The sequence below is a fragment of the Toxotes jaculatrix genome, chromosome 15, assembly GCF_017976425.1.
Source record: "Toxotes jaculatrix isolate fToxJac2 chromosome 15, fToxJac2.pri, whole genome shotgun sequence".
NCBI lineage: Eukaryota > Metazoa > Chordata > Actinopteri > Toxotidae > Toxotes > Toxotes jaculatrix.
Window position 1 is genome coordinate 18,295,383 of NC_054408.1, and position 14,129 is coordinate 18,309,511.

The 14,129-nt window shown below is 37.3% G+C and overlaps 1 protein-coding gene across 1 annotated transcript in view; it reads right to left on the reverse strand.

Moving 5' to 3' along the window:
- Nucleotides 1-14,129, reverse strand: part of lrp1bb (low density lipoprotein receptor-related protein 1Bb) — a 241,714-nt gene that overhangs the window by 150,909 nt on the left and 76,676 nt on the right. Inside the window, exon 3 of the mRNA XM_041056911.1 lies at nt 9,425-9,562. Coding sequence (XP_040912845.1) covers nt 9,425-9,562 — 138 coding nt within the window. The remainder of the gene's footprint in view (nt 1-9,424; nt 9,563-14,129) is intronic.

Here is a 14,129-nt window from a genome sequence, read left to right on the forward strand (position 1 = left end):
GAGTGGGTGTAGAAATCTTTCAGCAAACAATGAAATTTTAATTCTAACCACTCCTGAGGAAGAAAATCCGCTGTAATAGGATTTGATGACACCAGATTGTTCCCTCATATTAGGGAAAGTAATGATTTGAGTGACACTATCTTTCCAGACTGCGGAATGACACAGTAAGATGCGTGAAATATTGATTGCCAGTGTCTGCCGTTGTTTGTGTTTGTGTTGTGTGTGTTTTTTGGTGTGCAGTGGGGCTTGGCAGGCAGTTGTAACCAGTGTTACCAGGATAACAAAACTTGGAACTTCGGCTTCTCAAACAGCAAAGCTAAACCTGGCACAGAATTTAAAATTAGATGACTTTAATACATTTAATACTTTGACAAATGCCTTGGAAATGACCTTCAAATCATCAGCTGCATCTGCATTGGAAGCTGAAATTAGAAATAAAATACTATTGAAAATTACAGCCTCATCTTCTCTTGTAAAGTGACTGCAGTGAGGTAGAATAACAAACTAAAGGCAGAGTACATCACAGTGTAACACCGGAGAGTGGAAAGCGATCACTTTGACTACTTACTGCAAATGTTCCATCCATTAGTGGAGCAAAAATTTAATAAATATGCTAATATGTTACAGTCTACAAAGCTGGTTGGCAGCTCATTTTCAACCTAGTGAGAGACACAAAAAAAAAATAGTTGCTGTATTCATGGCTAGTCATTTTGGAACAAGAGCATCACTTATCGGGCTCTTTCACCCTGCGTTTGTTTGTCATGTCGTCATGAAAAGTTAATCAAGTGAGATAATTGAATGTTGTTCAGAAATGGTTCAGGATGGGAGGGAAGGTGCATGTTTGACATTGTTTAGTTTTCAGAGGCTTTATCATATGAAAATAAAATAATGTTTACAATTGTTTTCTGTATTATTTTTAGTATCAGAAGTCAGAATCATAGAATATTAGAAAACACAATTATGGTTTGTGTTTGCTAAAGCAGATGAACCAAAACTTCCTCACTTCCACATCTGTAATGAGATTTTTTTTTTCTGCTACTTTTCAGCCGCTGTAGTCTGAAGACAACTATTATTCAAATCCTTAAATAGCTTAACTCAGTGTATTCTGCACAGAGGGCAAACACAATGCATTTGACAAGTTGTGCTATTGTACATTACTGTGTAAAAGTCCAGATTACCCTAACAACAGAAACACATCCATATATTTTGGGATCAAATATATTAAAGAGCCTGTCAAAGCAGAGTGCTGGGAGAGGCTGCCGCACCTCATCACTGCAACATTCAACAACATTCAAAGGATTATTGCAGATGATTTTCTGTTGGCACAGGCTGACAATGAAATATTCATCCAAAGACTGTGTGCAATCAAGCAAATATACTGTCAAGAAAGTAATCTGTGACAATGCTTGTTCCTTCATCTATAGGACTCTGATTTTGGAGGAGATCACTAAAGTTGTAGTTAAACAAAGTATCTGGAGATCTAAATTGGAGATGAGTGCAATCCCATCTGTGTTGGTGACTTCAAAGGAACATCTAAGGAAAATCTGTGTTTAACTCTGCAAACTCCATTACAGGCTCCACTTATCTGCCTCACAGATAAGTTCAAACATGACTATATAATACTTTTTCCAGGATAATCAAAGCAAAACTAATAAAGTAAAAAAAAATTATGTTATCTTTATTTTCTATATTTAAATACTTGAGGTCAAAACTCATGATAAATTTTATGCAGGAATTTAAATGAAATCACCAAAATTATAAAAATTTTAAAGATGGCAGGTAGCATATAAAAAATAAAAAAAAAACCCAAACAAAAAAAGAAATCCAACCACTCCATGAAAATTCTTGGTGTATCTGCCAGAAATCTGACAGGCTTACAGTAGGACAGCATGATTTTAAGAAAATATTTAACCGCAATTCTTTTGACCACTATTGCGAATGGCCTACGTGGTATTTAACAGTAAGCCATATCACCAGCTTACAGTACATTGTTGCTACATGAACAAAATCAGATAAAATAATGCAGTTTCTTCTTGTTAAAGTGCTCCCCCCATGGAGGGGTCAACTTCTAAGCAAATTCTCCTGCTTTTGAAGAAACATTTCTTAGCTCAAATCCCTTAAGAATTACATGTTGTAATAGTTGTACTTAATATTGCTCAAATTCATTCATTCATTCATTTTCTACTGCTTAATCCGTCAGGGTCGTGGGGGAGCTGGAGCCTGTCCCAGCTGACTATGGGCGAGAGGCGGGGTACACCCTGGACTGGTCGCCAGTCAATCGCAGGGCTGACACACAAAGACAGACAACCACACACGCACACACTCACACCTACGGGCAATTTAGAATAGCCAATTAACCTAACCCATGCATGTTTTTGGGTTTGGGATTGTGGGAGGAAGCCGGAGTACCCGGAGAGAACCCACGCAGGCACAGGGAGAACATGCAAAGTCCACACAAAAGAGCCCAGGCCGGGGTTCGAACCTGGAACCCTCTTGCTGTGAAGCGACAGTGCACCACTGTTGCTCCACCGTGCCGCCCCATTTCTCAAATTTAATCATGAAATTTTATTTATTGTTAATAATTGCACACTTAGCCAATCATAACAAACTGCTGACCAATCATGTTTGACAATATTTTGATATTAGCATGTAACACTTAATGATGCTGTTGGCAGCTCTGTACTGTCGCTTCTTAAGCTAACCATATAGAACAGGGAGAAGGAAAGTCTGTTTCATGCATCCTTATGTGTTAGCCTGACTTAAACAGATGGAGATGGGGTAGGGTGAAGAGCCACATATTTGAACAACTGTATAAACAACTGTAAAAGCAGAGAGACAATTACAGTTCATTTAGACTACTCACATGAAACAAATTTTGACAAGAGTATATATTAGATAGTTGATACAGAACATTGATCAGTTTTTCCCGCAGGGAACACACTTGAAAGCTTAGTACAAAGAGAGAGGAGAAAGATCAGAGAACAACAAACTTCCCTGCTTGGGGAAAACTCTGAATCAGAGCCTACAGGGGGATGAAATGGAATAGTAAGCACCAGCAATAACTGTGGCAGCTATGGTTGTATTGAGAGCAGTGAAGCAGCTCTTTCACTGGCAATGAGAGAGTGAGCACAGGTGTAATGGCAAAAACAGAACGCTATATTAGAGTGGGGCTCTGAATATGGGTATACAGTATGTGAGTCAAGTGTACAGCGTGAAGAGTGACTCCGCACTGTCTGAGCTTGCATCACAGGCCTCATTCTTTTAAGGCTGGAAAAACTTTACAGAGATTGAATTATATTTGTGTGCCATTTATGATATTGAAATTGAGCTGTTTTCAGTGAGTACTCAGCAAGAGCTATTATTAAATGTATAAAGTAATCACAAGCTTTTATTAAATGAGGTTATAAATGATGAATGTAATTGTGTGGGCCGAGCTTAGTCAGGGATGCCAGAGAACTTATTAATGTATTATCTAAATGTAAACAGAAGTTGAAGGTGTGAACTATATGTGTCTGCATTCACCTTTTAAATGTATAACTGCTCATCCATCACTGTTATTTGAATTAAACTTTCTAACACTCTCTCTCACTCTGAACTACAGTAAAGACAAGACAGGGGCCAAACCTGAAATGAAATCAGTAACTAAAATGCTTGTTGATTAAGGCCTTGTGTCTGTCATAACTCTTTATTCCACTTTAGACACTGATGTGTTGTCACTCTAGAGGTTTCAAACGCCAAATGCAATATGTGTTGGAAATTGAATTTGTGGTATTTCTTGCTTTAATTATGAGAAATAGTGGTTGGGGAGTGCTATAATTTACATGCAACTTCAATTTAATTGTATATTCTCCTGTGTTTTCACAATGTACATTAGGGCTCAACATTTTTTTTCAAATCATAAAATTTATGTGGGGGAAAAAATATATTTGAACTGTAATGGCCTGTATGAATTTGGTACATGTATTGCTTTCAGATAGTTCAAACGAACTGTGTGCTTTTTGGAGTGACAGTCCTAATGTGCTCTGAGAAGGGCACAAAAATACCACGCGAATTGGCAAAGCACTGTGTTCAAACTGAACTTGTTTTTCTGTTGAAAAATTAGAGTCTCAGTTAAAATGGTTGCATTCCATCCATCAGCACTATCATAAAATCACTTATGATGGGAAATCTAAAGTCTGAAAAAGCACTGCTGTGTGAATGAAATTCAATAAATGCAACTCAGTTGTTTTAGGTATTAAAAAAAATCTGATGAGGATCTAAATTGGATCAAATGTCATAATCTGAAGAACATTCTCATAACATTCACAATAAGTAATGCTATAAGCACACTGCTGTGGATGAATAGTAAATAGCATAATAAATAATAAATAGTCAATTAAGAGTATGAAGAGTGCAGCAGAAATATCACTGGATTTTACCATTCTGTTTCAATGAAACCTTGTGGCAAGGTCACGGAATTGCAATTACACTTTGCAGAGAGCTTTTAATTGAAATGTCAAGTACAGGAAGTTGGGAAACATGGCGACACCTGGCTGAGACGAGAAGGGCAGAGAGAGAAAGAAGAGAAAAAGAAAGAGAAGAGAGAAAAGAGTAGACTGAACTAGCAAACATTAAGTTAGATAGAATTTTATTTCCTATTGATATTCACTACAACCACCTGCGGACTACAAGCGAGCACCACCAAGGTACAACAAAACCCTTCATAGTCGGACTGGCTATTGGCCATACTGGGACAAATCCCAGTGGGCTGCCGCATCGATGGGCCAGTGGACCATCACAAAAATCCATAAAGTCTTCACCGGCTCTCTCTGTGTAACTGTCATTCAGGGTGCGCATGCAAGTGTGCTGCTCACTTCACCGACCCGACCTGAGCTACTGGAAAAAAAAAAAAAAAAAAAAACCTAGCGGAAACAATGAATTATGTGATGTCCTGCACTTTATATAGGCTTACAAGGCTGAATAGCTGACATTGACTTTGAGACAGCAATGTGAGAGTGTTAAGTTGGCATCAATCTATAGTACCAGTGATCTTTGATGACACTGCTGTGAATGTGCTATCATGATACAATCTGGATCAAGCTTCCATCACTGCTTTAAAAAAGAAAAGTGCAAACCCAAGAATATTTCTATTTATATTTAATTACTTTATCATCAAAAAATTATACTGTATTTGGTAAAGAAAAAGATGGTGACTGTGATATTAATCACAGTCCTTTCCCAAACAGAATAACCGTACATAATCTGGCTTAGATCTGATAGCACCACTTTAATATTGAGCACATTTTGCTGCAAAAGTGAAAACATTGAGTAAACTGTTTGAACAGACACGGAATCACCCTGGCATCAGAATTAAGCTCTCATTTTAAATCTAGGAGGGGCCTAATGCCAAGCCATATGGGTTGACAAAGTCTCCAAATTCAGTTTTTAAGCAGCTCTACGCTGTTGCTGTTTTTCACCATGTTCATTTGGAAGAAATTTGTTTGTGTTCACTTTCTGGGACTGCCCTAAACATAACATATGAAGTCTGAAGCTGAATTGTGTTTATTTAAGTCTGACATTTGTCTTACTCAATGCAAGCAGTAGAGACTTCAGAGATCCCACGGCACAGCCATGAGCATGCGATTAAGAATGAGCAAGTCTCCTGAAGGTGAACGAAAAGAGTTTGGTGGTTTTCCATCTGGGCACCTTCATATCAGGGCCTCTCGGGATGTTCAGCATGTATATTCATAAGAGGTGGGCAGGAAAGGGAGGGAAAAAAAAGTTTTGTAAGAGACCCCGGTTGCCTAAAACTTCTCTTTGGTGACCTCAATTTCTCCTGCTTCCCAATGAGTATAGTCTGTCCATGTGGAAGCCTGCATACAGTGTACAGTATGTGTCCCTGAGTGACTGTAAGTAGAAGCTTAGCACAGACTCAGGCACCATAGTGTATTATAAACAACAGGAAAAAAAAAACAAAAAAAAAACTGGCAAGACTGAAAATAAATTCATATTTTATACAAGATTAATTTATTCCTTGAGAAAGTGTAAATTATTTTACCGCTTTAGGCTAGGAAGTTTCCAAAGCAGCTGACTGCAGTGTCGCATTACAAGTTGGATTGTTAGCATTCAGATCACACATTCATAAACATCAGATAGTACCTCTTAAAGGAATTTAGAACACAAAGGTGCCATGTTACCAATCCAGTGACAAGGGATGTGTGAAATGTCATCAGACAGACAAGGAAAAAGGATGTCTACAATTCACAAGGTTAATACAGTGTTGAACCCACAATGGAACTCAGAGCAGCAATGTAAAAGGCCAGACAATGAAGACAAAGACAATATAAATAAATCAGTGACAAGAAAGGAAAAATCTCTTAAGGGCTATACAAGGCCTTAGCAAGGCTGAACAGGACTGACCATGACTGAATGGGAAGTGAACACAAAAGCAAATGTTGCTGGAGTTATGGCAGACTTAAATATAAAAAACTCAGTTTTACTCCAATACAAGTAGAATTGCATTTGGCACATCTTACAGTTCCAATGGTATGGTTTTATTGGTTAAAGTAACAAATAAATAAAACTGAAATTTAGATCTCAGTTCAAGTTATAGTTGCCAAAGGTATGATTTCCTACATTGCACCAATTTAAACCAAATTTAAGTTTAAAGTGCCCCCTGATTGAAGGTGGTAGGACGCTGGTGGCATATAGGTGTATCCACATTAGTTACGAATAAAAAACAAAACAAAACATGAATTCTTTAATTTACATTAGAAATATCTAAAAGGCTTCCGCACAGATTTTGGGGCCTAATTTCTATTGTCAATGGAGAATACTAGTAGCGCAACAGAAAGTTCACACTGTGAAAAAAAGCATGAAATATGCAGTAGATCTCCTGCTTGGTAGTTGTAGGCTTTAAAATACCTGACATTCTAACCCTGATGCTTTGAACAAAAAATTTAAATGCAAAGCAGTACATCCAAATTAGGCTGTTGAATAAGAGAGAACACATGCCCCTGGACTTATTGGTATTTCAACTGTGTCTCTATCCTGTATTTAACTTGTTGCATTTTCAGTTTGAGAGAAAAATAATGTTTGGTTTTGTTTTTTTTGTTTTGGGAGCAGGTCTTGAAATCATGGTTCGTGAAACCACTTTAAGCTTCAGATTCATTTGAAAAACACAACATGTATTGTACCAGTGATTAAGTAGTACAGCATACAGAAGCTTTTCCCCCAAATGTTTATAGAACAGCATACAAAACTTAAGACAGAAAAAATTGCTATCTGGTAGCTCATTTAATTAATAATGACATACCAAGTAAAGGCACATCTTGGAGGTTATGAAATACATGAGTTCTATTTCTACTGAACAATAATATAATTATGACATTATACAATTATTATTAATTATTATTAATTATTATTATGTTTTTCCATTTTAGAAGAGCAAAAAAAAAGAAGAAGAAAAAGAAGTTCTTGTTTTATTTCATTAATGGGTCTTATAAGAAAAAAAAGGTAAAGGTTTGTGCAAAGAAAGCCTTATTATTTTGGTATTCTTTCTGAACTTTATCTTTCTTGCTTTACCCTAGAGTTACAAGTTGCACAGATGTACTTATGGAGAAGATTCCAGGAAGTCTTTGTGCTGTTGCTTTGTCTTCAAAATACAGAAGAGCACAACCGAGCACACATCCTACTCAACCAGAAGAAACATTCAAAAGAACAGGACTCCATTAAAAATAATTTTTAAAAAGTAATAATAATAAAAGAAGCAATCCAACCTTCTCTGTTTCCATTTTTTTTTTTCTTTGGGACATTGTGGCCAATGAAGTGACTAATTAGTGGCCCCAGTAAGATACAGCAAGGTGAGGCTTACTGCTATTATATTTTAATTGTGTGCCAGCAGTATATTAGAATAGTGTCTAATCTGTTTCCTTTTGGGGATCTGTAACAGAGATGGTAATTAACAAGTTACAAGCAGAAGTAATGTATTATTATGTATCAAGCTGGAAGTATAAAGAACTTCCATGAACATACTGGATGGAAAATTGTATGTAGTAGCTAAAATATGAGTTGATAATTTTAATTATTATCACCTTGTTCTTCCAGCATCGAACGATTGCTTGCCATTTTTCTGCCAGTGTTGACACACTTTTGCATTTTAGCCCAAGTAATGGGAGATATATAAGCCTGCAAAAACTAGCTGTGTGGTTTACTTGGGCTGACTCGAGCTTTTCTCCCAGGTGGCATTTTGCATTTTCATTAAACCTGACATGACATGAACGCAGTCTGTATTTGAATTGTGCTTGCAGACCTCTTATTCTGCTTTTCTGTTTAGTTGAATGAATAGACCTTAAGGTATTAACCCTGAAGATCGCTGTGTAACTCAGAAACAATTCAGCAGATTTGGGAAGTTGTCAGAGCAGGGAATCAAATTTATGCTAGTGCAGTTACGTTAGAGTTTCTCTGAACCCCAGGCCTCTACATGCAGCACTAAGACGTGTTGTGTAAACACTTAATTTATCTTAGGTGTATCCATTTGAGGTGATCTATAAACTAAATGGCAAGGTTTAAACCAAAATAGCTCTATTGTACACTGTTATAATGTCTTTCCACTTCAGTCAATATTGATTTAATTCCATTCTCTCATCACAGGCAGTCTACCAGGCAAATTCATCAATGCAAGCATTAGTGTAGGGAGTGAAACACTGCTCTGTGCCAACAAACATGCTTTTTGGACTCTTCACAACTTTGAACCATTTCCTTGCACCTAGCACTCACACAGAGACAAAGCCCAGCATGACTTTAACTGTCTTATAGGTCAAAAAAGGTCGTGCTTTCTGCCAGACAGGGGCTAATGCTGTGCCAAGACTGCAGCAATCACGAGGCAGATGCTGCCTTATCACAGAAACCAGGTGTCCATAGCAGCTTGCTATAGTTGCTAAGAATGCGAGCAACAACAAAAACTTGTGTACAACACAACACCTGGTGCTACTGTCCTGCTGCGTCTCTTGTCTGCTCTGACAGGAAGGATGATGAGAAGTCACCTTGGCAACCAGTTTAACCACAAAAGTTTGTGGTGCCAGTTCAAGCCACCATATCATGACTTGGCACTTTCATCACCAAACATCAAGCATTAAGAGTTAAATTCCTACAATAATAAAAACAAACCACACTTGAGCTTAAATTTACTTGACTGTAGTTTGGAATAATGATCCTCTTATGCAAAGCACATTAGCAGCAAACAAAAGTTAAACATTTTCCACAGCTATATATTTTACAAAAGTAATACAGATTTAATGGGTAAAATTAATTTCACAATCTTAAAAATCCAAATAAGATGAGAGTGATCTAATTAATTAACATTATAATGAGAATACTTATTAATTTATGTATTCTAAACCCAAGGCAAAAAGAATCAGAATATGAAAACATCATTAACTCTTACCTCTACAGTGAACTCCTTCATCGTAGCCATCTTCACAGTCTCTAGCTCCATTGCAAAGTTTGTTGAAATGAATACATTTTTTTGTCCCAATACACTGTATGTGATTGAGGGGACATCTGATCACCACCTCCTGCAAACCTGAAATAGAGAAACAAGACAGAGTCAAAAATCTGAAAGTCTATTTATCTATTTATTTCAACATGAATAATTCATGTACAGTGTCGGTGCAAAGCCAAATGAGCTGTAACAATGCTTTTTTTTTTTTTTTTTTTTTTTTTTTTTCCAGAATGTGGAGTAGCACTTACAGTGGGAGACCAAAAGACCATATGTGAAAAGGCATTGCATATTTCATTGTCATTATCATTTGTATTTTTAGCGGGTAAACACATTTCTGCCAGTATTTTTTGAGTGCCTCCTCAAAGTGCTGATACTATATGACCTCTTTTATAGGAGGAGGAAGAACCTATGCATATGCAAATGTATTTATACTTCACAGCATTGTTCTTTACGCAAAACAGATGTTCACCGCACTGCTTCACAGCCACACTGGCGAAGTCTCATAACAAACTGCCTGACTCTCCCTGCCAGCAGAGAGCAGCTGTTCAAGGATTCATGAGGCACATAGGTGACCCTCATTCATGTGGCAACCACAAGAGCACATAAAACACAGCTGACCACTGCACCACCACTGTAAATGTGTCACATCTCCACCTTAACTACATTGATATCAATTACCGATGTGCCGTTGTAGCCACTTAATGGGAAGATTTATGACCCACGTGATAGGATCTGTAACATTCCCTGGAGTTCTCCCATCCTTAAGAACTCACATCCCAGCACACTTGGACCATCCTGACTGGGCAATTACTTATTCACAGCATCCATTTCTACTTTGTAAGGTAAGAGATGTCGCAATTAATGTGGCTATTACCAAAAGGGCTGTCATCCCATGCTGATTTACAGGAGGGATATGTGGACAAGTAGGTGTGCGTCTGTATTGACACAATAATGACTCATATTAGTTTCTCCTCCCAAGCATTTTAATGCCTTAAAAGGCAGACAGGAGATCTTCTTCTTTAATGAATATTTCTTGGCTATCTCTTCAAGCCCCAGTGATTCACACTATTTTTATGCCACATTTAGGTAAGTCAAATATAAGTGACCTTGTCTCTGAGAGTTCATATTTCATACATGAGCAAACTGGCTGCCCCATCTGCTGGGCTCCGGTATGTGTTTAAGGCATCTTTTTTTTTTTTTCATTTCTCTCCTTTTCCAGTTCGTTTTGGGATGGACTTTTGACATTTGTGCTTCTTTCCAGCTGCAAAGTCCATTTGAGATCCATCATACATATATAAAGTACACAATGTTAAAAATACATTTTACAAAGGCATAACTTGCTTTCTAAATGGTTAGTCTGTAGTCAGTAAATGAATATAAACTCAGGATTCCATCTTGAAAATATGCCCAGTAGTCTTGAAAAGGCTGTTGTACTGCATACAATTGACTATTATGTGAGCAATCATTTTATGAAAAAGTAAAAGGAAAAAATCTTCTTAAAACCGTAAAACACTTAATACATCTTACAGATTTGGAGTAAAATTCAAATAAGATAGATCTTAGTGTTTGACTCTCAAAAGGGTCATAAGACAAGTATTATTGACAAATACTGTAGATTAATAAATGCTTATATAATATATCTGATTAGATACCTGTATGCTGTTTATACATGCTAAATAAAGGTGGAAGGGTTAAAGTAAAGAGTGACCTTTGTAAGTTTCAAAATACACAATTCATTCACTATGGAAAAAGGCACACTGTCAGAGTCATCCTAGTGCCACACCATAGCACATATCCATTTGGCAAATGTGCTATTTAACACACAGCTGTAAGGGTCTCTGACAACATAACAGTGTTGTCAGCCTTTCCCCTTGCTTTCTCGCCACATGGGTTCTAATCTAATGCGATAAGGGGAGGGATGGTGCATGAATATTCAGTGGCTCTGATGTGTCATGCAGGGGTACACAGATGGTCTCTCAACGGCTGAGGTGCTCAGAATTCCTCTGTCAATTCCCACACTACTGTACTATGTTGGATGATTGCTCAAAGTTGAATATACATGGTAGTACACTATTTTATGTACCACATCTTCTGACAGCTATACTATCCAGTGATAATTACAACTCCCTAGAGACAATCAGTAATGATGAGCAGAGAGATGAGCATCTTCAAAAGCAGATATACACAATGTTATGACTACGTTTTGCACTAAGATAAAATACTGCAGCAAGCTAACTCTTATTGTCAAAATGTAGAGGACGCACAATTGTGCTCAAAGTTAAAGGAAACACATAAGAAGCAAACAGGGTCCGCTGATTTACAGACACACAGATCAGTAGACAGACAGACAGACAGACAGACAGACAGATAGATAGATAGATAGATAGATAGATGTAATAGCAGATATACTGTGGTAAGTCCCTGCTGTATTAGGTAATTCCTGATGTATAAATTTCTAGTTACTTTATATAAAAAAAGCTGCACGGTCCCAGTAATGGTTTGATAAATGAATAATGTCCGCAGATGAAATGGGCAAGCACACTTAAATACCAGTTTAATCATAACACCTTGAGTGGAAGGCAGATGTTCCCCCTTGTAAGCTAAAAAAAAAAAAATTATAGTGTGATATGCTTATTCAGGCAAAGCGGGAAACATTTAAGTTCTGCATCAATATTTATCAATGTCTTACTTTACAATAACACAACTATTAATTCAAATAAAACATTCCCATCTAGTCTAAATACTGCACATTTATTACTGACGTTGCTGCAAGCAATCCCATATTCGTTGTAACAGTGCTGCATATGAGCTTTAAACTTAAAATGTCGTTTCCAGCAAGAGAATTGTAAGAAGTAACTACTGTGGTTCGGCTAACACATGACAGTTTTCTGATATCCAGTATGTTTTCATTGTGTTTATGACAGCAGGATTAAGAGTCTACAGCCATACTCTGTGAAGCTGACTTGAGTGCTTTGAGCTAAACATATTGATGCTAAGCAGGTAGAGCGATTTTCGTGCTCTCCAGAGGAAGAACCTCTTCAATTTTGTACAATTCTTGGACTGTAGACCTGCAGCACCATCAAGACAAACCGTATATTTTTAGCCCTACTACTGGTAATTCTAGATAGAGTATCATATTTCTTGCGTTGTGGGTTTAATGAATGAAGACTGCAGGCTGTAGGGGGCACTAGCAAGCTTTTAGATTTTAGGACATGTTAACTAAAAATCATGATGCGATTTGCGTACTTTGAGGAGTGACTGAGAAGGAAGCAGTTGGGCCAGACTAATACCTCTATTTAATGTAAAATGAGAGGCTTCTAGGGGGGAAATTCAGCAGCTATGTTCATTATGATAATCATGTTAATCTGAGCCGCTGTCAGTTTGTGTGGAATAATGAATTCCTAAAAGAAAATAACAGATAATCTATCAGCAGGGGAAGCTCCTTGAACTTCTATATAGAGGGATTCATCATATCCCTAAGAAATGATGCTTTCATTTTCTTAATTTATGGGTAAAGTTGATGATCAAAGGAGCATTGAGATGTCTGACCTGAGGCAATGCCAATGTGGACTTTCCATGATGGCTTCATAACAGTATCAGGTGCTTTTGTGGTGAATCCTCAAATACAATGACATGTATGCATTTTTCAACCATCACATTATTTTTTCTTCTGACATAAATCTGTAATCTAATCATGAGCCTGATGACAGTGCAAAATCATTTTGGTAAATCTGAACCTGAGCCAAAATGTCAGAAACAGCGGCGGCAGCAATAGTTTTCACTCACTGCAATGAGCTGCTGTGCAGCTACTTTGCCTGTAGGCAAGTAACAACTACCCTTTTGACACATTGCCTTATACATTACAATAAATTCATCTGCATAGGTGGGAAAGAATGTGTTTACCTTTTACTTCGACAACAGTGTAGAGAAAAAAAAATTTAAACTGTACACAATTTGAACTTTTTGTCTGTCAAATGCACAATGAACATAAGACCTGATTATTACAGTTTCCATGGTTTGAGTTTCATATGCATAAACAGAAATTTAAACAAAACATATTCAAATGAGTAATTAATGTTCTTTGCTTTTGAAAGAAAAACAATGTTTACTTAGTCCTAGTAGCTAGTGTTTCACAAATTTCATAAATGAGCAGCTCACAACAACAAACCATTACAGAGATGATGTGGCCACAAGTTGTCAACATCAATCTCTGAGCTGATGAGCTGTGCCAAGAATAAAGAGTAAAAAAGTTATGAATATTTCAGTTATTTTGCTTGTGTACCTGTGTGTGTGTGTTTGTGTGAGCTAAAGCATCAAGGACTCAAGGAAACTGAACTCATGGTGTCTGTCCGGGGCGAAGTCATTAATGTTGTCATGCTTAAGGCTTGAGGATGTTTGGATTATGAAATGTCTGGGTACTGTGATGTTGTGGCTTGACGGATGGAGAGCAATGATATAACCACTGTGTGACAGTACTACTGACGAGCTAATTTCCCCATAGCTTGATTTGTGTACATGTGCTATTTGTACACAGCTCTGTGCTCATATCTCAAAGGCAAACAATCCTTGGACAAATTGTGGATGTGGCAGCACTACTTATCTTGCTACTTGTCATGAACAACGTGCGTCATCCGAAGTATTTGGCAGC